Raw genomic sequence first — 24,674 nt, 5'->3', positions numbered from 1 at the left:
GAACTTAAACCAAGATGTCTCTGAAAATGACAGCAGCCCTACTACTGCTACAGCTGAGTGGCTTCTTTAGATCTGGGAGTACTGGGAATGTGCTGGTGTGGCCAATGGAATATAGCCATTGGCTCAACTTAAGAACAGTGCTAGATGAGCTTGTGAAGAAGGGTCATGAAGTGACTGTTCTGAAACCCTCAGCTTCCCTTTCTTATGAGACTGATGACACATCTGTTATTGAATTTGAAACATACCCTACATCATATTCCATGGCTGATGTAGAGAAACTTTTCATGGAGTCAATCAGGAAACAAATTAATGAGATGCCAAAGAAATCATTTTGGAGATACTTTTTAATGTTACAGAAAATTGTTTGGTTGTATTCAGATTATTTTGAAAGTCTCTGCAAAGATGTTGTTTTCAACAAGAAACTCATGGCAAAACTACAAACTTCAAGCTTTGATGTCATCCTGGCAGATCCCTTCATACCCTGTGGTGACCTGCTGGCAGAGATTCTCCAGATACCACTTGTGTTCAGTCTCCGCTTCTTTTATGGCTCCACGTATGAAAAGTACAGTGGAGGACTCCCCCTACCTCCTTCCTACGTGCCACCTGCTCTGTCAGAACTGAGTGACCGGATGACATTCATGGAGAGGGTACAAAATGTAATCTATGTGGGTTTTTTTGACTTTTGGTTTCAAACATTTAATGAGAAGAAATGGAATCAGTTTTACAGTGAAGTATTAGGTAAGTGCCTGTTCAGTCAGGATTGCTGCATTCTAAATTTTCTGTGTCATTGAAGGTGAAATTGAAATAACAGGTTTGGCAGCAGAACGACTCATCTCTCCTAAGTAAAATGGTGAAAAGTCTTTGAAAATTGTTCACCAAATTGAAAACATTGTGGAAAACTTTACGTTCCAATGTCAATGGCAAAGCCTTGGTTATGACATGAGCAGGGCACTTCAGAAAGACACAAACCCACAAAACAAAGCTTTGAGAATTTCTCTAAGAAATAACATATCCACAAGCCATTTTACCTCATTTTTAAAACAGTAGCTATACTTGGGTTGTAGCATCATCATTATCATTTATTATATTGTTGGCACTGCTATCTTTATCATGAGTAACACGCATACTTGTGTTATGGGTGGGGCTTATCCTCTGTGTTGCATATGTAGAGGCCAGATTAAACTTTAAAGAGTTTTTACCTCTTCCTTTATTTGGATTCTCAGGATGAATTTAGGTGTTCAGGCTTGTATGGGTACTGAACTCAAGTCATTATGCTTGCACAGTAAACACTATTACTTTCCATATCACTAGCCTCTAAAACTGTAGCTTTAAACAAAATAGATGTCTTCATGATTTACACATAGACTAAAGACTAATACATATTTCTAGATGGGTATCTACATAGCATTGAGATTTTTTTCATTTCTATAAATTAGTTTTCCCATTTTTACCTTGAAATATTTTCTCATTTCACCCACTAAATTTCTACAAAGCTTTGAATACACTATGCACGAAGCACAGAAAATGCATGAATTCAGAATTTCGGAGAATCTATATGTATTTTTAAATGGGTTGAAATTGTGTTTAAAATGTATAACATTGAAGTCTAGAAATAATTTTTACCAGTTATAGCTTTTAAAAATGTACCTACCAAACAACTCTCTTTCCATATTTAAAGATTTGTTACCCTTATTATCTGCAAATAAACTTACAGAAACCTAATTACTACACTGTCAATCATGAATCAAGGGCAGTATGAGGACAAGGAACTCAGGCATAATAGAAATTTTTCTTGGAGGGCAGTCAGGGTGATATAGTGAGACCCTGTCTCAAAATAATGTCATGAAACAAAATCCCCACAAGTGTTTACACTGTAATCCCAGCAGTTCAGGTATGGAGGAAGAGGTCAGTTTTGATCACATAGTGAAATAGGGACCAGCCTGAGCTCCATCAGAAAATTTCAAAACAAAACAAAACATTACAAAATTCTCAGTTTACTTAGAGGAACACACATCAAGGTTCCAGCAGCTAAACTACAAACTAGATGGATAGTTCCAAGAAATGTGTTTCCCTGGGTATAACAAATAGAATTCATAAATAAAAACATTGATTACACTTCAATAGCATTTTTAAATATATACTAATCAAGAATTTCCAGTGTTACAGATGTGATATCTTCTCCCAAGTTACTTGCACAGTGACTTTATATATCTGTAAGCATAAATATGAGAAATGTATATTACAATATGAGAAACATATATATTACAATATTACAAACTCATATCAAATATTATACACAAAGGTATAGATAGGTAGATAGGTTTACAGAGATCATGGCAGCATGTACAGGGAAAACACAGGTTCAAGCCATACAGGATCTCAGTGTGGAGAGAGGAAAATGGGAAGGAGCTCCCATCCCTAACCATGAAGCTTTCTCCAACTGACAACTGCTCTCAAAGTAAAAATTAGTGTTTTCCATTAAAATTTCACTGGATATATAAATCACACTTAAAGGTAAGCTCTGTGCTCAGTAGTATATGCCCAACACAAAATTAGCACAAGCTCATTGATGTTTTTAGGGTTATTTGGTGTGTGTGTGTGTGTGTGTGTGTGTGTGTGTGTGTGTGTGTGTTTATCTCATATTACTTTGTTTGGGTTTTCTTTATCTTACTGGCCTTTTGTTTGTATGTTATGATATCTTTTTGTAGTGTGTGTGTGTGTGTGTGTGTGTGTGTGTGTGTGTAGGGGAGAGAGACAGAGAGGGGTGAGGGAGAGAGAGAGAGAGAAAGAGATGCACTGTAGATAAAGGTTTCTGTCTTGAACAGTCCTGTAGCCGTTTAGGCCCAAATAAACACACAAAGGCTTATATTATTTATAAACTGTTTGGCCTATTGCTCAGGCTTATTACTATCTATCTCTTACAGCTTAAATTAACCCATAATTCTTATCTATGTCTAGCCACATGGCTTGGTACCTTTTCTCAGTGAGGCATTTTCATCTTCCTTCCTCTATGTCTGGCTGGTGACTGCTTCTCTGCCTTTCCTCTTCCCATAATTCTTCTAATTTGGCAGCCCTGCCTATACTCCCTGCTTAGCTACTGGCCAATCAGCATTTTATTAAACTAATATGAGTGACAAATCTTTACAGTGAACAAGAACATTATCCCACATCATTTCCTTTTTTCTTTTCAAAACAAGAACCCTGAATCTAATCTTCTTTGTTTAGCTTTTTTCCTGACCATTATCCATAGCAACTTGTAACTACCATACTGAACAAGGACAAACACCCATAATCCATTTTTTGGGAATGTGGGCATAGTTTTCTAGGTTACTTCCTGCTTATTAGGGGCTGGTAACCTCAGGGGGAAAATTTAGAATTATGGTCAAGTCCTGACTGGAATATTCCCTGAGGCTGGATCATCTCAACCAGCAGACTTGAAGCTGTTCTAGATGCAGAACTCAGAAGAAATTACAACAGAGGTACTCTGAAATGTTGGATCATCTGGGCCATTTATTCCCTTTGGAAATTTTTCAGGAGGTCTTCTTCAATCAAACCTTATTTTTCTTAATGCAAAATGAATCCACAGCCGCTCATTTCCAATGGAAACAAAAAGGTAGCATATCTTTTGACTTAAATTTTAAAATAAAGGCATTTTCAAAATATATACGTTGGATTAATCCAGCAACATTTATGATCAAATGTCATTTAGCAGGTATTGCTTCTTCCTCAGCAGTCAAACAACTCAAAGATAACACAACATACATTGTCCAGACTCTCTGTGTATTTTCTTCATGAGGCTTTTATTACCCTATTTCTTATATTTTTATTATTTAATTGTAGTTTTTCGAGACAGGGTTTCTTTGTATAGCCTTGGCTGTCCTGGACCTCACTCTGTAGACCAGCCTGGCCTCAAACTCACAGAGAACCACCTGCCTCTGCCTCCCGAGTACTGGGATTAAAGGCGTGAGCCACCAGAACCAGCTACTCTATTTCTTTTTTCAGGACTTTCTCTTTCCTTTGTATTTTCTCTTCCAAGTCTACATATACATATTTTTTAACACACTATAGACTGTTTAGAGATTTTTTTCCCTTCTGAATCTGTCTTTACTGTAAATTCTATCTTTTTCTGACCACACGAGTCTTAATCTGCTAAGTGGCATGGCTAGGATTAAAGCTTCAGCTTTGGCAGCTGGTTCCACCTCACTCCTTGACTTCTTGTGAGTCTAGCTTCATGGCAGAGATACAGGCAGGAGCCACATTTATTGCCACAGCTCTGCAGAGTTTCTCTATCCACGCCACTACCAAGATTTGTGCCACCAGCTGCTCATAAACACCATTTAAGTATTTGACAGTAGGGCCTCTTAAAAGAACCCTTCAGTCTGGAGAAACCCACAGAAACAGCTGACCTGAATAAGGGGGAGCTCCTGGTCCCCAGACTGATAGCTGAGAAACCAGCATAGGACTGATCCAGACCCTGAACATGGGTGTCAGTTAGGAGGCCTGGGCAATCTATGAGGTCTCTGATACTGGATCAGTATTTATCCCTAGTGTACAAATGGACTTTGGAAGCCCATTCCACATAGAGGGATACTCTCTCAGCCTAGACACATGGGGGAGGGTCTAGGCCCTGCTCCAAATGATATGACAGACTTTGAAAATCTCCAATGGAAGGCCTTACCCTCCTTGGGCAGCAGAAAGGGAATGGGATAGGGGGTTGGTGGGGGCAGGGGAAGAGGGGAGGGAGAGGGAACTGGGATTGACATGTAAAAAAAAGTTTGTTTTTAATTTAAAATTTTAAAAAAGGGCCTTGCAGTTTTTGCAAGAGTCAGGAAGCCTCTCTTAAAGGAGCCGCACCTCTGCTTGCCTCTAGCAAACAGCCCACCTGACAAAATGCTGCTATCAAGAGGCTGGGCTTGCCTCTGTTCTTTTGTGTTTAGAATCCCTTCCCAAGCCCTCTCAAGATTTATGTGGATGTAGTTGTGGAATTTTGGTCTTATCATATTGGATTTAATGGCGCACAAAACTAATTCATACACTTACTATAACATGAAGAGTTCTCAAAAACTTGAGAAATATTGAAGCCAAATAAAAAATACCACCCATGTTACAATTTATATGATATGCTCAAAGTAAGAAAACCATACATACAGAAGTAGATAAGTTGGCAGACTGAATCAAGTGAAAAGGGTAAAAAGAGTGCAGTTATTTCTGGGATAATAAACATCTCTAAACTTGTTACAGTGGTTGATTTATAATTAATTGAAATATTATTCTATGAACATTTGAAGAATAGATCTAAAATTCATGAGTGATATGATACATGATTGACATGTCATACACATTCATATGGAGAAAAGTCACTGAACTGTAATTCTGCCTCAGCAGTGCTGCCTTTATTTCAGATATATAGATATAGATATAGTTATATAGATATATAGATATATAATTTTACTGGTCCGAACTGTTTTAAATTTTCTAACATACCACTTAAGGCTGGGTGAGCCCCTATGAGCCCTGCTTAGTTGTTCCTGTGGTGTCCTCTAACCCTCTAGCTCCTACAATCTTTACTCTCCCTCTTCTTTAGGATTCCCTGGCTCCACATAGTGTCTCTGCATCTGCTCTCATCAGTTGCTGGATGATTCCCTGTCTGATGACACTTGGGCTAGGTACCAACTTATAACAGTATATCATTAGGAATCATTGACATTTTTTTGCCAGTCACGTTTCATTCTGTCCTGAGTCTCTAGACTGTCCTGCCTCTGGTTCCTGGCTGTCCAGACAGTGTCAGGTGTGGGCTCCCTCTCATGACCCTGTATGAGCCTGAGCTAAGTTCTCTACATATACCTTATGGTTGTGTAGCTTGGTAATCTTGTGGGACTCCCACCAGTGGGAATGGGATGTGTCTCTGACTCTTTTGCTTACATTTGGGACTCCTTTCCTACTACTGGGTTACCTAGATCAGCATTGATATGAGGATTTGTGCCTCCTATTATTGTAACTTATTAGGCCCTGTTCAGTGAATATCCCTGGGAGGCCTACTTCCTAAATGAAAATAGAGGAGGCATATATCCAAGGGAGAGGAGAGGTTGGGGGGAGGGACAGGGAGTATTGGAGAGATGGGAGACTGCTGTTAGGATGTAATATATGAGAGAAGAATAAAAGAAAAAATTATCTAACATAACAAACATAAATTACTCATTCAAGGTCACTAAGAATCAGGAGTCATTTCACATGTTCACATATGCCTCCTGATTTTTACACTTGGCATCCAGAGACTGTGACTAATCCACATATAATTACTTTAGTGGATACAAGTTATACTTTAATTCATTGATTATTACTCTGTCTATATCTACAAGAGTTGAGTGATCACCATTTGAAAGACAGCTCTGAATTTAACCAAGATGTCTTCGAAAATGACGGCAGCCCTGCTCCTGCTACAGCTGAGTGGCTTCTTTGGATCTGAGAGTGGTGGGAAGGTGCTGGTGTGACCAATGGAATACAGCCATTGGCTCAACATAAGGACAATGCTAGATGAGCTAGTGAAAAAAAGGTCAAGAAGGGACTGTTCTGAGACCTTTGGCTTCCCTTTCTTATGAGGTTGATGACACATCTGCTATTAAATTTGACACGTACCTTTCCACTTCTTCTACGGCTAGTGTGCAGGATCATGTGCTAGACTCAATCAATAAATACATTTATACATTTTTGAGCTACCGAATATTTATACATTTTTGAGCTGCCAAAGCAATAATATTGGAGATACTTTTTAATGTTTCAAGAACTACATTGGAAGCATTCAGGATGTTGTGAGACTATCTGCAAAGACATAGTTTTTAACAAGGAACTCATGTCAAAGCTACAAAAATCAAGCTTGGTGTCATTGTGGCCGATTCCTTCATGCCTTGTGGTGACCTGCTGGCAGAGATTCTCCAGATACCACTTGTGTTCAGTCTCTGCTTCTTTCCTGGCTCCACGTATGAAAAGTACAGTGGAGGACTCCCCCTACCTCCTTCCTACGTGCTCCCTGCTCTGTCAGAACTGAGTGACCGGATGACATTCATGGAGAGGGTACAAAATGTAATCTATGTGCTTTGTTTTGACTTTTGATTCCAAACATTTAATGAGAAGAAGTGGAATCAGCTTTACAGTGAAGTGTTAGGTAAGTGCTTGTTCAGTTGGGATTGTTGCATTCTCAACGTGCTGTGTCATTGGAGGAGAACTTGAAAGAACAGGATTGCCAGAAGAAGGATTTATCTCTCCTAAGTGAAATAGTGAAAAGTCTGTGAAATTATCTGCCAGACTCAAAGCACTGTAGAAAAGCTTATGATCGACTGAAAAGTCTTGGCTATGACTTGCACAGGACACTTCAAAATGCACGTACTCACCAAACAAAGCATTTTGGGTTTCTCTAAGTAAGTACACAGGCATTTATTAGCTATTTATTTCAGCTTTTAAAGCAGTTCTACCTTGATGGTATTTATCAACATCATTGTTATCATAATTATTCATTTGTGCACTGATTGGGAGGTTGTGTGTCACGGCACATATGTGGAATTCAGAGAACAGTTTGTGGAGTCTATTCTCGCTTTACACTTTACCCATATTCTAAGGTTTATACTAACATTTTCATCACCTGCCAGCTCTCAAATACAAGGCAAGGCAACTTAGTATTAATTATGAAAGCTTGACCTTTATCTTAGGCTTCTCTCAACTAGCTCTTATACCTTAAATTAAGCAATTTATATGAATCTATGTTCTGCCACATTGCATTACTTCTCTTAGATCTTGCATCTCCTCTTTTGTCTCCATGTCTGGCTGGCAACTCTGCTTTTTTCTTCCTAGATTCTCTGTCTGCTACAAAGTCACAAGTCACACACACACACATACACACACACACACACACACACACACACACACACACACACACACTATCCCAACCACACTTGTAAATATCTCTGGCTACATTATCAAAAGTGCTTTCAGAAGTCTACCTGGTATATTCATCTTAACCTGACTTTTTGTCACCTGTTGTACCTTCACTGTTCTGATTCCTCTTCAGGACGACCCACGACACTCATGGAGATTATGGGGAAGGCAGATATATGGCTCATCAGAACCTACTGGGATCTGGAATTTCCTCACCCTGTCTTACCAAATTTTGATTTTGTTGGAGGACTGCACTGCAGACCTGCCAAGCCTCTGCCTAAGGTAAATAAATTCCTGCTTGCTTGCTTCTGTTTTCCTTGCATTTCAGCAGGAATGGTTATATTTTATTCCTTCAGAATGTGTGTCAAACTCAGAGAGCCATGAGAATTTAGAAAAAGAAAGAAGCCAGTAGAAACATGTATCTATTACATCACAAGTGTCAGAATTTCCTTTATGGGCCCGTGTGGAACATCTAAGGATAAGGTCAGTTAGAGCACTACTCAGTACAAAGAAAATCTCAGTGATTCATGCAGAACATACAGACAAGTGACAGGGACACCACACAGGAAAGTGCTGAGTATACAGAGAAACAAAGTGTGCACAGGCTCACCCAGAAACACCAGCAGTTCTACTCTGAAGACAAACTGTGAGCCAGCAAGAAAACTATGGAATGTTACAGTGAGGAAAGGCCCAGTGGCCTGGCAGTAAAAGTAAAGAGGGGAGATGGGGCACAGCTAGGGAAACAGTCTTGCTTAGTGAAGAAAACTCAGGATCTCTCTGGTCACTAAAACCTGCCCTCAGTTAGTGATTGTAAATGAATTGTGTAAGCTCACAAGATGATATCGCTCTGAAGGTACAGAGGAATGCTTTGTGATTTTAACTAACATGACAAGAAAAGTGAAGTTTTTTCTGCTCTAGAAAGAATTGTGTCTGAAGACTCCCCCTTTAGTTATGCAATGACAGCAACATATAATCTGATATTATGTCCAAGACTACATTCTGTTTTCAAAGCTAATTGAGATGCATATAGTAACAGAGAAGTCTAAAAGCAAAGATATTTCTAAGTTCTGTACAGGCCATCGCTGTGTACAAGACACTCTGTCTTTACATTAAGGGAATGGCAATGTCAGCAGGAGTGGTAAGAGGGAGGTAGAGTAAGGACTTAAAGGGTGTGCTGACGCTGTGGTTAAATCTTTAAAAGCTAGAGTATAGAGACGTATTGTGTCACCTTTAATGACAGTACACAAAGTAAACTCAGTCATTGAACAAGACAGAAATGAAATAAGAAGAAAATGATATGCAAACTATAAGACTGGTCAAAGTTATGGAAACAGAAAACAGATGCATGGTAAACAAGGTACTGAGAAGGGAGAAAGAGGACTTTGAATTTAATAAAAACAAGTCTTGATTTTCAGCATGAAAATGTTCCAAAACTGTATGACTGTGAATACATGTAACACAGAGAACTGTAACTGTCCAGTTGGCTTATCTTATATGTAGATGTGCAGTTTTTGTTTTGTTTTGTTTTCCTTTTCTTCTTTTTAATTTATTTTTTAATTTAATTTAAACTAGAAACAAGTTTGTTTCACATGTCAATCCTAGCTCCCTCTCGCTCCCCTCCTCTCCTGCCCCTCTTCAACCCTCCCCCAACCCCTTCCCCAATCCCTACTCCACTCTCCAAGGAAGGTGAGGCCCTTGCTGGCAGATCTTGAAAGTCTGTCATGTGTGCAGGTGGAGACAGCATCCCTCCACATGGGGTGGGCTCCCAAAGCTCATCTGGATGACAGAGCTAAATGCTGATTTATTGCCCCAAAGGATGCCACGTTCAGGGGGTCTGAATCAGTCCTTTGCTGGCCTCTCAGCTATCAGACTGGGGTATATGAGCTCCCCCTTATTCAGGTCATCTGATTCTGTGGGTTTCACCAGCCAAGCATAAACCCTGTGCTCATCACTCCTCCCTCTCTGCAACTGTTTTAGGGGTTCAGTTCAGTGTTTAGCTGTGGGTGCCTGCTTCTGCTTCCTTCAGCCACTGGATGAAGAAGACTCTAGGATGGTACACAAGGAAGTCATCAATCACATTACAGGGAAGGGCATTTAAGGTAGCCTCCCCACTATTGGTTGGATTGCCAGTTGGTGTCATCCTTGTAGGCCTCTGGACATCTCACTAGTACCAGATCTCTCTTCAAACCTATAATGGCTCCTTCTATTATGGCATCTCTCATCCTTCTCTCATCTGTTCTTTCCCCTACTCAACTTTCCTGCTCCCCCATCTCCTCCTCTTCACCTTCTCTCTTTCTCCAAGATTCCTCCCACGAACACCCCACCCCCGCCATATTCCCAATCCCCTCAGAAGATTCTGTCCTGTTCCCCTTCTCTGGGTTACTAGGATGTGCATAGTTTTAAAGCACCCACACCTCTAACATTTCTAATGCTGCTCGGTGTCTTCCTGTGGAGGGTGGTATCAGTTTTTATGCAGGAGGTTTGGTGCTGCTGTTCTTTGTGATGGGCTGATATTTAATTACCAGGAAATAGAAGACTTTGTCCAGTCATCTGGAGAACACGGTGTTGTGGTGTTTTCCCTGGGGTCCATGGTGGGTAACCTAACAGAAGAAAGAGCCAATGTGATTGCAGCGGGCCTCTCCCAGATTCCACAGAAGGTGAGATACAGCCTCACTGTTTCATCCTCACTAAGATGGTCACATCCTGTTCAGATGTGACTGAAGAGAACACCTGTATATCTCCAAAGCAGTGGTGATACCTCTAGCTCATCTCTGAAGTTAAATGTGACACAGAAATACAGCAGAAAAATGCCAAATACTAGGTAGTGTTTTTCATTAGTAACTTTGTTATTAATGTTGTGTTCAGAAAGAAAAACACTTAACAAGTGCGTGTGCACTTGGTGTTAGGGAGGCATTATATGCACAGGAATGTGCCTTATTACTTCCTCCATTTTATTGTAGGATATTGGAGGACTCTGTGCACACTACAGTCTAATCCTACAGCTACATTTAAATGATATGCAATAAGTGCACTAGCCCCATAGCAATAAGGAAGCACTCCAAATTTTGCAGTTGTAGTACTGGAAAAGTACCTCATCCTTGAAGAGCATATGTTATTCACCCAGAGGACCTGAACTTACTTCTAAGAACCCATGTTTGTCAGCTCACAAATGCATCCCCATGGGATCCATTGCCCTCATCCAGCCTGTCATGATTCACACACACACGTTCCATACATATTGTATTTGCTAGGGTTTCTATTGCAGTGAAGAGACACTGTGACCATAGCAACTCTTCTAAGGGGAAACATTTAATTGGGGCTGGATTTCCATTTCAGAGGTTTAGTCCATTATCATCATAGGGAGTGGCATACCCATAGAATAGTTCTGCAGAAGGAACAGAATTCTACATATTTATCCATAGGTATCAGATGGAGACTTCGTGCCACACTGGGCATAGCTTGAGCACATGAGACCTCACAGCCTGTCCCCACAGTGACACACTTCCTCCAACAGGACCACATGTCCAAGTAGTATCACTCCCTATAGACCAAGTATTGAAATGAATGAGTTGTTCATGGAGGCCATACCTATTCAAATCACCATACATAGACACTCACACATGAAGAACACTTGCTTACACATAAATGAAAATAAATCCTTATTTTAAAAATGGAATTTGTGCTATTCTGGTTTATTTGTTTATCTTTTTATTATTCTTTATTTTGAAGCAATTTTTCTCATTTTAAATACTAATCTCAGTACCCACTCGCTCTCTTCCTCCTGCTCCCCTTAGCCTATATCCCATCCACTACTCACAGATGGGGGAATTAAGGAAGTCTGACATATTAATTTAAGGTGGGGCCAAACCTATTCCCGCCCCCTATATCTAGGCTGAGCAAGGTTTCCCTCCAAAGAAAATAGGCTCCAAAAAGCCAGCTCAAGCAATAGTCCCAGTGCTAGAGAACTCATTTATTCATCTTTTATCTTAGTTTATTTTATATTATTTATATGTCCTTTGTTTTCTGTGAATGAGAGAAAGGTTGTGGATTTGGGTGGAAGTAGAGAGAATGAAAAAATATAATCATAAAATACTGCATGAAAAAATCTCTTTTGCATAAAAAAGAAAAATTAGAAAATGTAAATTTTTAAATGGGGTTTCCATTATAGTGTAATGTTCCTTTGTAATTTTGGTTAAATGTGAATACCTACATATTAAAAGAAGCTTAGACATGTCTGTGTTTCGTTGCTATTCAAAGAAATAGGTAGGATAGAACTTACCAACTCCAAGTCCACCAGATAGACTGAGTCTCTGGATGCTGAAATAGGAGGTAACATGGAGACTTTCTGTTGAAATAACAGTGTGCTTAGACAGTGGCCATATGTTTAGACAGTGTCATGCTAATCTAATAAAATTCCTATGATAAAAGTGATGATAAGTGAACTAACTCAAATATCATTAACAAAGATTCATAATGAATTTGGAATGTAAAACTACTATAAATATATATTGGAAAAATTAAGGCTATATTACTAACATTGGTGAAGTTTTGAACAGGAATTACAATCACACATTTCTTTGTAAATATGCACTGGTGTTTGGAATGCATGTATGATGCTGTGAGGGTGTCAGATCCCCTGGACCTGGAGTTATAGAAAGGCAATCATGAGCTGCCAGGTAGATGCTGGAAATTGAACCTGGATCCTCAGGAAGAGTAGTTGGTGCATTTAATCACTGAGCCATCTGTCCAGTACTCACACATTTCTTACCTGCTGATTGACATTATTGGACCTAACTTTGCCTAAGTTGCTGTTGACTAAATGTGAATGTGGCATGCTGAAACTTGGACAAGAATAAGAAGAAATGCAGGAGAGTGAAGGGCACTTGTATCCTGGCTGTAGAATCCCATCATCCATCCACACTGCCTGGCTCTTAGACACTGGGCATTTATCTCCATTGTTACTTAATCTATCCAGAATTCTAGTAGGAGTAACTTGATATTTAACCATAGTAATAAGAAGTTAGCTTCACATTAACAGGTTCTTTGGCGATTTGAAGGCAAGAAGCCAGACACCTTGGGCTCCAACACTCGGCTGTACAAATGGATCCCGCAGAATGACCTTCTCGGTAAGCATCAGAGACTCCTGATACATGAGGAATGGCTGCTCAGGAAGGTGAATGTCAATGTTAATGCATTTATGACAACTGTGATCTAGTCCTGGAGAAAATGGATGAAGAAATTAAGTTAATATGCTGTACAGTGACATGTGAGATGAGCAATCCATTTCTATCTCTGCTGTAATTATCTTTCAGATACACTTAAGCCTCTTATCCATGTTTACATTCACACCATGTTTGGATTCTACACCTTTATATCTACATTTCCCTAGGGTAGCCCAATACCAGATGCCAGAGAGAATGGCATTCTCTCATGAATGACTCTTCATTTTCTAATTCTCCCAAAACTTCGCATCATAAAGCAGTCCTATTATTAATGAAGTATTGCTTGTCCTAAGTCTCAATTCCTTCAGTACGAGCAACCAAACCTCTACTAGTGGAGGCAGCCTATCACTAGCAGAGGCTCACAGTTCCTTTAGTAGAGCACATTCTCCAGAACCACTGCCTGTGCTTGCACATGCTGTTTGCTCCACTTCAAAAGAGCTCTTCCCTTTGTGTTCACTGTCCAAAATCATTCTACTTCCCCACTCAACATCCCTATGCGGCCTTCAAGTATCCTCATGGACTTGTGGTACTCCTTCCTCTAAGACATAAGAGGAATTCAGTGCACTCCAATGACTACTACATTGTTATCTAGACATTATTTGCCCTTTCTATGACTTTTCCCCTGCCTCTCATTTTCTTTCTCCCTTTGCTAGGTCATCCTAAAACCAGAGCTTTTATAACTCATGGTGGCACCAATGGCCTGTATGAGGCAATCTACCATGGGGTCCCTGTGGTTGGCATTCCTTTGTTTGGAGACCAGTTTGATAATGTTGTTCACATGAAGACCAAAGGAGCGGGTGTTAGACTGGACTTTCTCACAATGTCCAGTACAGATTTGCTCAATGCAGTGAAGACAGTCACTACTGACCCTTCGTGAGTATGGTGATTTTGTTGATGTTGTTACTAGTCCAGAAAGGTTCTCTCCAAGGGAAAATAGAACACATTTGATCTTTAGTCTAAATTTGAAAACAGCAACATCAATACAAAACCCATTTAATCACTGTGGAAGGAGCTTTTCCTGTCGAACAAGACTGCAAACTAACCCTGTAGACTGATTGTATAAGAAGTTACTTTAGAATAATTTAATGGAGGGAAACATTTTCTATTCGTAAATGATAGGACACAATTCGCACAAATATTATCAAATCAACAAACATGGTAATGAAGCTAAAAACTATAAAATATTTCAAGCTAATGACTTGAATTTCTAAAACTTGTATTCTTTCTTTATATAAGTCTCACTTACTACCCAAGTAAAATAATTCAGGATACATATACATGTGTATATAGATACAAAACTATAATACTTAATGACCAAACAAGAACACTTACCATTTCCATCTTCTTGTGCATTTGCCATTTCATGCTCATAACCCCCTCTTCATTACTTAATCAAACTGTAACTTGTAATTCACAGTCATTGATGCACTGTAGAGCACTATCCTGCTGTCAGTGGCATGCTGTTCATGTTAGCTCACCTTTATCTGTCCCCACTCACTCTCTCCATTCCAAACCCCCAGTTCCCACAGTTCTACACTCTACTTCTATAAAATCAGTTCTGATTCCAACAATGGTAAGAACTTGCAGTGTTTTTCTTTAGGTCTGTAATTCTCAACCTGTAGGTCCTAAGACACTTCTCAGTAGCAAAATTATAGTTGAAGTACCAGAAAAAAAAACAGCTTTATCATTGGGAATTCCTAAGACCAGCAGAAATATGTGTTTTCTAACAGTCATGACCCACAGATTGGGAACCAATTGGGAACAAGCTATCAATGAGCTTTAGGGTCAGTTTATATTGCTTAGTATGATAGCTTCTAATTTTATCCTCGTTATTGTAAAAATAAGATCTCCCTCTTTATAATGGCTGATAATATTCACCTATTTTTCATACCACAATTCTGTTATTCATCATCCCACATTGAGCACCTCAGTCAATTCCACTTCTTAACTATCACAACCACTGCCATGCAAACCATAGACATTAAGCTATGGTTTGATATGTTGTTTACTATTAAATAGATTCCTAATAGTAAGACAGCTGAAACCCAAGGTAATTATTGGGAAAATCCATGTTCCTTATGTAGTTACTGTGCTGAATTAAATCCAGCATTCACTTATAGTAGTAATACCTGCATACCCTGCAGTCACTGATCACTTGTGATTTTGACATCAGTTCCCAGAAGCTACAGTGTAAATGGAAACAAATGACTCCCACAAGTTTCCCTCTGACCTCCATACATGCTGCATGGCCCCCATAAGCACCATACACAGACACAATTAGAATTCCACTTCCTCTACATCCTTGTCATTACTGTGCTTCTTTCTCTGTGAATAGAACTGTGGGCTGAATTCAGATCCTTGAGCATTCTACACAAGCTATCAATGAGCTACGTCCCAACTTTTAGGTCATCTTGTACAAAGTATGTCCCTTTCTCACCAGTTGCCATTTTTAATTACTAATACTATTTTATTAAGTTTTCAAAGAATTTCCACACAATTTCTTCCCAAGAGCATCAATGTCATCATCAAACTGTAAGAAGCACCTCACCACAGTGCTAGAAAGGGCTTATGAACATTGCCTCTGCTGCATAGATTTCCTTCCCCAAATGTTTCTCATTTCAGTGTTGGAAAGAATTTCTCAGCAGTTGCCAGCTTACAGGCAAACCTTCAAACATGTCCCAATGAAAACCACACTGTACCTAGTGTTCCTCTGTAGCATTCATTGATTCTAACAATGCTTTCCCAGAACCTTTCTTAGGCTTCTATCACGTCAGCAAATTAACTGGTTTTTGATGTCAATGTCTTTAAGCTATAAAGAGAATGCCATGCGGCTATCAAGAATTCATCACGATCAGCCAGTGAAGCCCCTGGACAGAGCCGTCTTCTGGGTTGAGTACGTCATGCGCAACAAAGGAGCCAAGCACCTTCGTGTGGCAGCTCACGACCTCACGTGGTTCCAGTACCACTCTCTGGACGTGATTGGATTCCTGCTTGCCTGTGTGGTGACTGTGATCCTCATCATCACAAAGTGCTGTCTCTTTTGTTGTCAGAAGATTGCTAGCGCTGGAAAAAAGAAAAGGGAGTAACTGAAGAGGGGAGGACAGACTCATGGACCTCCTCCAGTGCATCACAGCAAGGGAACTTTCTGTGTTTTCCTTTATCACAACTGGCTTGCACATTAGCAATCTATTTCAACCTTTTGAAGTAGACCTGAGCTGTCAAAAGTTCCTTTTCCTCTCACTTATAAAGTACATATGCAAGACAACACCACAATTATTTAAGTCCCAAAATCACTGACCTCATATTATATTCCAAAACTTTTTTTTTCTTCAGGGTTTTTTCATATATTTTTTATTTAACTTTTTACGCATGTCACTTTCAGTTCCCTCTCCTTCCCCTCCTCCCCCACCCCCAATCCTCTCAACCCATTACCCCCACTCCGCCCCCTCTACTCCTCAGGGAGAGCAAGGGCCTCCATGAGGGATTGTCAGGGTCTGTCACATCATCCCGGGAATGGCCCAGGTTCTTCCTCATGTCTCCAGGCTGAGAGAATATCCCTCCACATGGTATGGGTTCCCAGAGTCTTTCTGTATGCCAGGAATAAATACTGCTCCACTCTCCCAGGTCCCACAGATTGCCAAGGCCTCCTCTCTATCACCCAGGTTCGGTGGGAGGGTGTATGGCTCAGTCCCATGCTGGCCCCTCAGTCATCAGTCTTGATTCTTTTGATCATCATTCTTCTTTGCAACTGGGTTCCAGGAGTTCAATTCGGTTCACAGCTGTGGATGTCTGCCTCTGCCTCCATCAGCCATTGGATGAGAGTTCTAGGATGGCGTATAAGGTAGTCATCATTCTCATTATCAAGGGAGGGTATTTAAGGCAGCCTTAATGCCAGTTGGTGTCATTCTTGTAGATCTGTGAAGATCTCACTAGTGCCAGATCTCTCCTCCAACTTATACTGGCTCCCTCTTTTCTGGTATCTCCCATCCTTTTCTCCTCTATTCTTATCCTGGCTCAACCTTCCTGCTCATATTCCCCCACAGACTCTTAATTTGTTTGCTTATTTTCTTTATCATTCAGAATGTCGTACCTTGATTCAGTGAAATATTACATTCCATCATGATCACATTCCTACTTCCCACTGGGTCTCACCCAATATGTCCCAATTCCAAATTCCTATTCCCTTATTTTATTTCTACCAACCTAGTAAGTCCAATTGGTGCTGTCTATGGATGAATGCATGCATTCATGAGGGGGGCCATTGAAATATCAAGTGCAATTTACCAGTGTCTCCCCAGTCACCAAAATAATGATTCATCCTTTCCTGAATCTAAGACTGCCACTTGCTCTTTATTTATGGTGGGAGCATTAGGAGCTCCTCCCAATTTTTTATGGAATTTTCACTTCCTGCCTTATGCAGTCCTGTGCAGCTGAGAGATCCTTGGAATTTATGGATGCAATGCCAAAGCATGTCAAGAATAAATTGTTTCATAGCACTTAACTCTTCCACCATTCTTCAGTAGTATTCGCTGAGCTTTGACATGGGCCTGATCACTCTCACCCTTTGAGAAGTTGCAAATCTCTCCACTGATTGGTACCCACTACAACAAATGCTTCCCTGACAAAGACTGAGAACAATCCATATCTGTGCCTATTAAAATAAACATTTAGAAGGTAATTTTCCAACATGACTATTTAGCAAAATAGTGATAGTAGGTTCCAAGCTAGGAGTTCCATGACCTTTTTTTTTTTTTACTTTTTTTTTCATTTTTTATTTTAATTTTAAATAGCTTGTTTTACATGTCAATCCCAGTTCCCTCTCCCTCCCCTCTTCCCGCACTCCCCTTCCCCCCCTCCCTCCCACCCTATTGCCAAATCCTTCCACATAGGGGTTATCTAGAGTCTGTCATTTTACTCTTGGTAGGGTCAAGGCACTCCCCTAAGAGTCCAGGCTGAGAGAGCATCTCTCTTTGTGCTATAGGCACATGAAGACAGTTTGTATACCAGGGATAGACACTGATCCACAGCTCAGGGCCCCATAGGTTGCCCAGGCCTTCTCGCTGACACTCACATTTGGGGGGTCCAGATCAGTCCCATGCTGGCCTCCCCACTGTTGGTCTGGGGTCCAAGAGCACTCCCCTGTTCAGATCAGCTGTCTCTGCTGGTTTTGCCAGCCCATTCTTTGCCAATTTGCTCATCACTCCTCTCTGTCACTGGGTTCCTTGGGTTCAGTTCAGTGATTAGTTGTGTGTTTGCCTCTGCTTCCATCAGTCACAGGATGAAGGCTCCCGGATGGTTATAGACATCAAGTTCATTATCAGGAATGGGCATTCGAGGTGGTCCCTCCACTATTGCTTAGCTTGCCAATTGATGTTATACCTTTAGCTCACTCGAGGTCACTCTGGTGCCTGATCTGTCTTCGATCCTATGATTCCCTCTTCCCCCTATTCTACCCCCACCCCCTCAACTTCCTGTTCCCCCATGACCAACTCCCTTCCTCTTTACCCCCTCTATTCTTCCCAGGTCCCACTCCCCCCCTCCCCTCGCTGTGTTCCCCATCCATTCAGAGGATCTTGTCTCCATCCTCTTCTCTTGGGTACTATGCATATATGCATATCTTTTAGGTTCTTTCCTGTTTCCCAGACTCTCTATCTGTGGAAGTGCAGACTGGCACTATCCTGATCCATGTCTAAAATCCATATATAAGTGAGTACATACCATGTTTGTCTTTTTGCGACTGGGTTACCTCACTCAGGATGGTTTCTTCCAGTGCTATCCATTTCCCTGCAAATTTCAAGATTCCATTGTTTTTTTCTGCCAAGTAATACTCCATTGTGTAAATGTACCACATTTTCTCTATCCACTCTTCAGTTGAGGGGCATCTAGGATGCTTCCAGGATCTGGCTATTACAAACAATGCTGCTATGAACATAGTGGAGCAGATGCCCTTGTTGTATGAACCTGCCTCATTTGGATAAATGCCTAAGAGTGGAATTGCTGGGTCTAGTGGTAGATTAATTCCCATTTTCCTGAGGAATCTCCATACTGATTTCCAAAGAGGCTGTATGAGTCGGCACTCCCACCAGCAGTGGAGGAGTGCCCCTCTCTCTCCACATCCTCTCCAGCATAAATTGTCTTCGGTGTTTTTGATTCTAGCCATTCTGACAGGAGTAAGATGGTATCTCAGAGTTGTTTTGATTTGCTTTTCCCTGATGGCTAAGGATGTTGAGCACTTTCTTAAGTGTCTCTTGGCCATTTTAGCCTCCTCTACTGAGAATTCTCTATTTAGCTCTGTACCCCACCTTTCAAGTGGATCCTTTGGTGTTTTGGAGACTTGTTTCTTGAGTTCTTTGTAAATTTTGGAGATTAGCCCTCTGTCAGATGTAGGGTTAGTGAATATCTTTTCCCATTCTGTGGCCTGCCTTTTTGTCTTTTTGACTGTGTCCTTGCCTTACAGAAGCTTTTTAGTTTCAAAAGTTCCCATTTGTTAATTGTCGATCTCAGTGCCTGTGCCACTGGTGTTATGTTTAGGAAGTGGTCTCCTGTACCAACTCGTTGAAGAGTATCTCCCACTTTCTCTTCTAAAAGTTTCAGTGTGGCTGGATGTATGTTGAGATCTTTGATCCATTTGGACTTAAGTTTTGTACAAGGCAATAAACATGGATCTATCTGCAGTCTTCTGCATACCAGTACCCAGTTATCCCAGCACCATTTGTTGAAGATGCTTTCTTTTTTCCACTGTACAGTTTTAGCTTCTTTGTCAAAAATCAGGTGTTCATAGGTGTGTGGGTTAAAATTAGGGCTTTCGATTCGGTTCCATTGGTCTACCTGCCTATTTTTGTGCCAATACCAAGCTGTTTTCAGGACTATAGCTCTATAATAGAGCTTGAAGTCAGGTATGGTGATGCCTCCTGAAGTTCCTCTATTGTATAGGGATGTTTTGGCTATCCTGGGCCTTTTGTTTTTCCATATAAAGTTGATTAATGTTCTTTCCAGGTCCTTGAAGAATTGTGATGGAATTTTGATAGGGATTGCATTGAATCTGTAGACTGCTTTTGGCAAGATTGCCATTTTTATTATGTTGATCCTACCAATCCAAGAGCATGGGAGATCTTTCCATTTTCTGGTATCTTCTTTGATTTCTTTCTTCAAAGACACAAAGTTCTTGATATACAGGTCCTTCACTTCCTTGGTTAACATTATCCCCAGATATTTGATGCTGTTTTTGGCTATTGTAAAAGGTGATGTTTCTCTGATTTCTTTCTCAGTCACTTCATCTTCTGTATATATTAGTATAGTGAGTTCCATGACCTTTAACCAGGCTATAATGTCAGATTGCTCCCAGTAGATTGGGGCTCAAGTCCAACTAGAAAATATGTAGTTACCTATATATAGTCAGCTTTAATTGCTAACTTATCAAGCCTAGAGTCATCTGTGAGGTAAGTCTGACCTACTGGTAAGTCTGTGGGAATGTATTTGATTCTTGATTGATGTAGGAGTGTTCAACCTTTGGTCCATAATATGGTCCTGTCCACAGCATGCTCACTTAAAGATAATCCCTGGTATCCTGTCCTCAGTATACTCTCTGACCTGATACAGAAGGGACCATTCAGGTGTCCTGTCCACAGCACATCGAGCCCTTCTATATCATGATTGCCCTGCATAGAATAAGAAAGGAGGGCCTAGATTGAATAAGAAAGCAAATTAAAGATGAATATAGGGATTACACAATTCCAACTTTATATCATATCAGTTACTGCTCTGATATAGCCATGTGCTGTCATAGCAACATCAGATTTTATTTCTAATGCAATTACTAAAAATCCAGGAATCCTAAACATCAGGAATGAAACAGGAAATGGCACTCAGGTCACAGCATTGTAAAAGTTTGCATCACTCATATGTACTTTCAGAATAGTTTACACCCATCCTATACGAGTTTCATCCTGGACAGACACAGATTCTTCTTCAAATATCCCCACTTCAGAAAACAATGTGATACTCAGTGAATGTTTTTTCAATGAATCTAACAACCTATAATAACACCAATGACAGTCTATGCTGGAAAGGATGTGGAGGAAGAGGAACACGCCTCCATGGCTGATGGGAGTGAAAACTTGTATGACAACTCTGCAAATCAGTATGGAGGTTTCTCAGGAAAATGGGAATGAGTCTACCTCAAGATCCAGCAATTTCACTGGGCATTGGTGGTACATGCCTTTAATCCCAGCACTCAGGAGGCAGATCTCTGTGAATTCAAGGCCAGCCTGGTCTACCAAGCGAGTCCTAGGACAGGCTCCAAAACAATACAGAGAAACCCTGTCTCAAAAAAACAACAAAAAAAAAGATCCAGTAATTCCTCTCCTCGGCATATACTCAAAGAATACACATTCATACAACAAGAACATATGTTCAACTATATTCATAGCAGCATTATTTGTAATAGCCAGAACCTGAAAGCAACCTAGATGTTCTTCAGCTGAAGAATGGATAGAGAAAATGTGGGAAAAATGGAATCTTGAAATTCGAAGGCAAATGGATGGAATTAGAAGATACCATCCTGAGTGAGGTATCCCAGTCACAAAAAGACAAACATATACCCTGATTGAGTACCAACTGTGATGCACAACTTTTCTTGGAGAGATGTATAATGATGATAGTCAATGCAATAGGGAATACAATATATTTATTTGCCAGAGATAGAATCACACAAGCTGGGAATCAGAAGAGTGGCCAGCTTCCAAAAGAGGAGGTCTTTTATCCTTTTGTTTCCTTTTATCTCTACCTGTGCTAATTTACTTGTCCCCACCATCATGGGCGCATAAGTTTGTGGGGTTCACTCCTACAGATGTGGTATTTTGAATGAGAATGACCCCCCATAGGCACATATATTAAATAGTTGGTCTCCAGTTGGTGGAACTGTTTGGGAGGGTTTAGGAGGTGTGGCTTTGTTGGAGAGAGTGTGTCACTGGCAGTGAGCTTTGATGTTCCAAAAGTTTATACCATTCCTAGTTAGCTCTCTCTAATTCCTGGTTGTGTCTAAACTACTGCTCCAGTGTCATGCCATGACTACCTGCCTGTTGCCATGCTTTCTGCCATGGTGTTCACAGACTCTAGCCCTCTAAAACTATGAACCCCAAATTAAATGCTTTCTTTCATAAGTTGCCTTCCTTGATCGCAGTGTCTTATAATAATAATAGAAAAGTAACTAAGAAAAGAGATTTGAACAAATGTTTGTGCACTCTAGTTAGAGCACTGATGGCATGCCAAGAAACAATCCCATCCACATATAGTTTGGTGAAATGAACCTCTTCTTCCCCAAGGTGCTATGCTCATGGTGTTTATTGCCACAAAAGAAATCAAAGCAGAACATGTACATTCCTAAAAAGAAAGCCCTGTACATCACGATAAATTGTAGCAGTTAAAATAAACCCCCTTTTTCTTTTTAAGTTGCTTTTTCTAAAATATGATGGTCACAGATACAAGAGAAGTAATTAGCAAAACTTTTAAGGCCATAGCAAAAACAAATAGCAATATGGGAATCAAACATAGACACAGGCTAATTATAAGTGATTTCACAAATGATAAAGATAGTGTTTTCAATTATCAGGATAAGGAATCAAGAATTCAATATTTTTAACTATACATGGCTAACTATTTTAGAAGAAAATTCAATTATATTCCTGCTGAACTCTGTAAGACTGACATGAAATAAGGAGATTAACATTTTCAGATAAAGTGTGAAGATTCCCCTTCTTACTGTTCTTTGTACCAATTATTGGGTATTCTTTGACTTCTGCCTTACAAACTGTTTCATGGACAGCAGACTTGCTTGCTCCATAAAATTTCCTCTATGATCCTAAGTGATCAGTGGGAAAGCCCTGCCTCTTGGCTCTGGTTCATGAGGTCATCAGTGCACTGACCCTTTAATCAGGTCTGTGTGAGGTCAGCCCCTCAGACTGCAATGTGCACTTGAAATTCGTTCTCTTTCCTTGTTATGCTTCCTCAAGTATACAATAAAATTTAAAATGTGATCTTGGTTCAAAGAAAAAAAGACAAACATTGTATGTACTCATGCATATATGGTTTTTAGGCATAGAGAAAAAGATTACCAGCCTACAATCCACACCACCAGAAGAGTCAGAAAACAAGGAGGTCCCAAAGAGTAAAACTCATGTTCCCCGAAGAAGGGAAGGGGGACAAGAACCCCTGAGTAAATTGGGAGTACAAGGGGAGAGAGGAGGGAGATGGAAAGAGGAAAAGGGGAAAAGGGAGGAGGAGAACTGAGACAGGGGAGGAATAGAAGATGGCAATAAAAGAGATGCCTTGATAAAGGGAGTCAGTACAGGTTTGGAGAGAGGTCTGGCACAGAGAAAATGGTAGGGGTGGGTTGGGGGTCGGTGGGAAGCATGGGAGGATGGGAAGGTGAGGGAATGGGGGCATGGATATGTAAATAAGAGAGTTTCTAAAAAATAAAAATTTTTAAAAAGAATCTATAATCCTGGCATATACTATAAGTTTCTCATGAGTAGGGAAAAATTCTAAATGTAAAAACAAGGCTATCCTAATCTGATATGACTTGCTAGTGGTATTCTAGCAATGGAAAGAATCCATCAAGGCATAGTGTGACTTCTGTGTGCAAATGACACACGTTTATTAAGATAAACCAGGGTACTCTATCTCGTGACCCTGATCCCAAGGAAAGATTACCTTTATGATGTAAAAGAGATCCTATAAGTAGTTCTTCAACTTTTAATAGCAAAGAGTGAAAATAATAGTTATCACTTTATAAAGAAGACAGCAGAGTTAAATATAAGAAACCAAGTCTCCAGATGACAGCAAGACAAAAGAAAAACTGTGTCTAGCAAATGATGTGTCTGCATATATTGTAGGAAAAAATTCTTTGTGCATTTCACATTCACAAAAACATACTGAGAAGGATTCCTGTAGTGTGAGCATTAAATTCCAGAATAGACAAGAAAACTTCTGTTCAAGTGTAAGGTGAACATTACTAGAGTGCCACATAAAATAACAAAAATGTATCAATAAGAAGGTAATACTGTATGAGAAGCACATGCACTGACATTAGAAACAATCTCACTTCCAACACAGAGCTGAGCCCTTCAACCACAAACACTTCAAAGCCTCAGATTTCGAAAACAGCACAACACTTAATTAGTGAAAATGAAGTGAACCCTCTGACAATCTTCCTGTCACACTCATAGACTGACCCCCAAAAGGTTAGGAGTTACTTATGATCACATTACCCAGGAAAACATCAGTAGTGGACATGAACAGGAAAAGAAGAATTAATATACCCAGTACAGAAGATCCTAAAAAAGAGATATGAAAAATCTGCTCCACCAAGTGCCCTAACTCCTTCCAAACTGGGACAATGTGAACAAAATGATATTAGGATGAAATGAAATAAGGAAGACAGATGAAGCTGGCCAAAGAGTTCTGTGGTTTGGAAAAAGATTATGCCAAAGTGCTTAAGTTACAGGTCTACATATAAAGACAACA

General features: G+C 40.1%; 1 protein-coding gene across 3 annotated transcripts; it reads left to right on the top strand.

Moving 5' to 3' along the window:
• Window positions 1–14: 14 nt before the first annotated feature.
• LOC101844897 (UDP-glucuronosyltransferase 2B31-like) lies at window positions 15–23,438 on the top strand. Of its 3 annotated transcripts, XM_040746589.1 has the most exons (7): window positions 15–738; window positions 8,063–8,211; window positions 10,455–10,586; window positions 12,968–13,055; window positions 13,805–14,024; window positions 15,961–16,211; window positions 23,395–23,438. In XM_040746589.1, the coding sequence occupies exons 1-7, from the start codon at window positions 15–17 to the stop codon at window positions 23,436–23,438; spliced, it is 1,608 nt and encodes a 535-aa protein (XP_040602523.1). The 3 variants fall into 3 exon arrangements, with proteins under 3 accessions (XP_040602523.1, XP_040602524.1, XP_040602522.1); XM_040746590.1 differs by lacking the exon at window positions 23,395–23,438 and having other exon boundaries at window positions 15–486; window positions 15,961–16,416; XM_040746588.1 differs by lacking the exon at window positions 23,395–23,438 and having other exon boundaries at window positions 15,961–16,416.
• The last annotated feature ends 1,236 nt before the right edge of the window (window positions 23,439–24,674 follow it).

This window comes from Mesocricetus auratus, unplaced genomic scaffold (assembly GCF_017639785.1).
Source record: "Mesocricetus auratus isolate SY011 unplaced genomic scaffold, BCM_Maur_2.0 Super-Scaffold_100006, whole genome shotgun sequence".
NCBI lineage: Eukaryota > Metazoa > Chordata > Mammalia > Rodentia > Cricetidae > Mesocricetus > Mesocricetus auratus.
The sequence above is the reverse complement of the archived record's forward strand: the minus strand, read 5'-3'. Positions and strand labels throughout refer to the sequence as shown.

Bases quoted from the DNA above. Each gene is read 5' to 3' on its own strand.
- LOC101844897 (XM_040746589.1), top strand. From the start codon at position 15: ATGTCTCTGAAAATGACAGCAGCCCTACTACTGCTACAGCTGAGTGGC. The intron at 8,212-10,454 runs GTAAATAAATTC...TTTAATTACCAG, and splicing joins CTGCCAAGCCTCTGCCTAAG to GAAATAGAAGACTTTGTCCA. The intron at 10,587-12,967 runs GTGAGATACAGC...TCACATTAACAG, and splicing joins TCTCCCAGATTCCACAGAAG to GTTCTTTGGCGATTTGAAGG.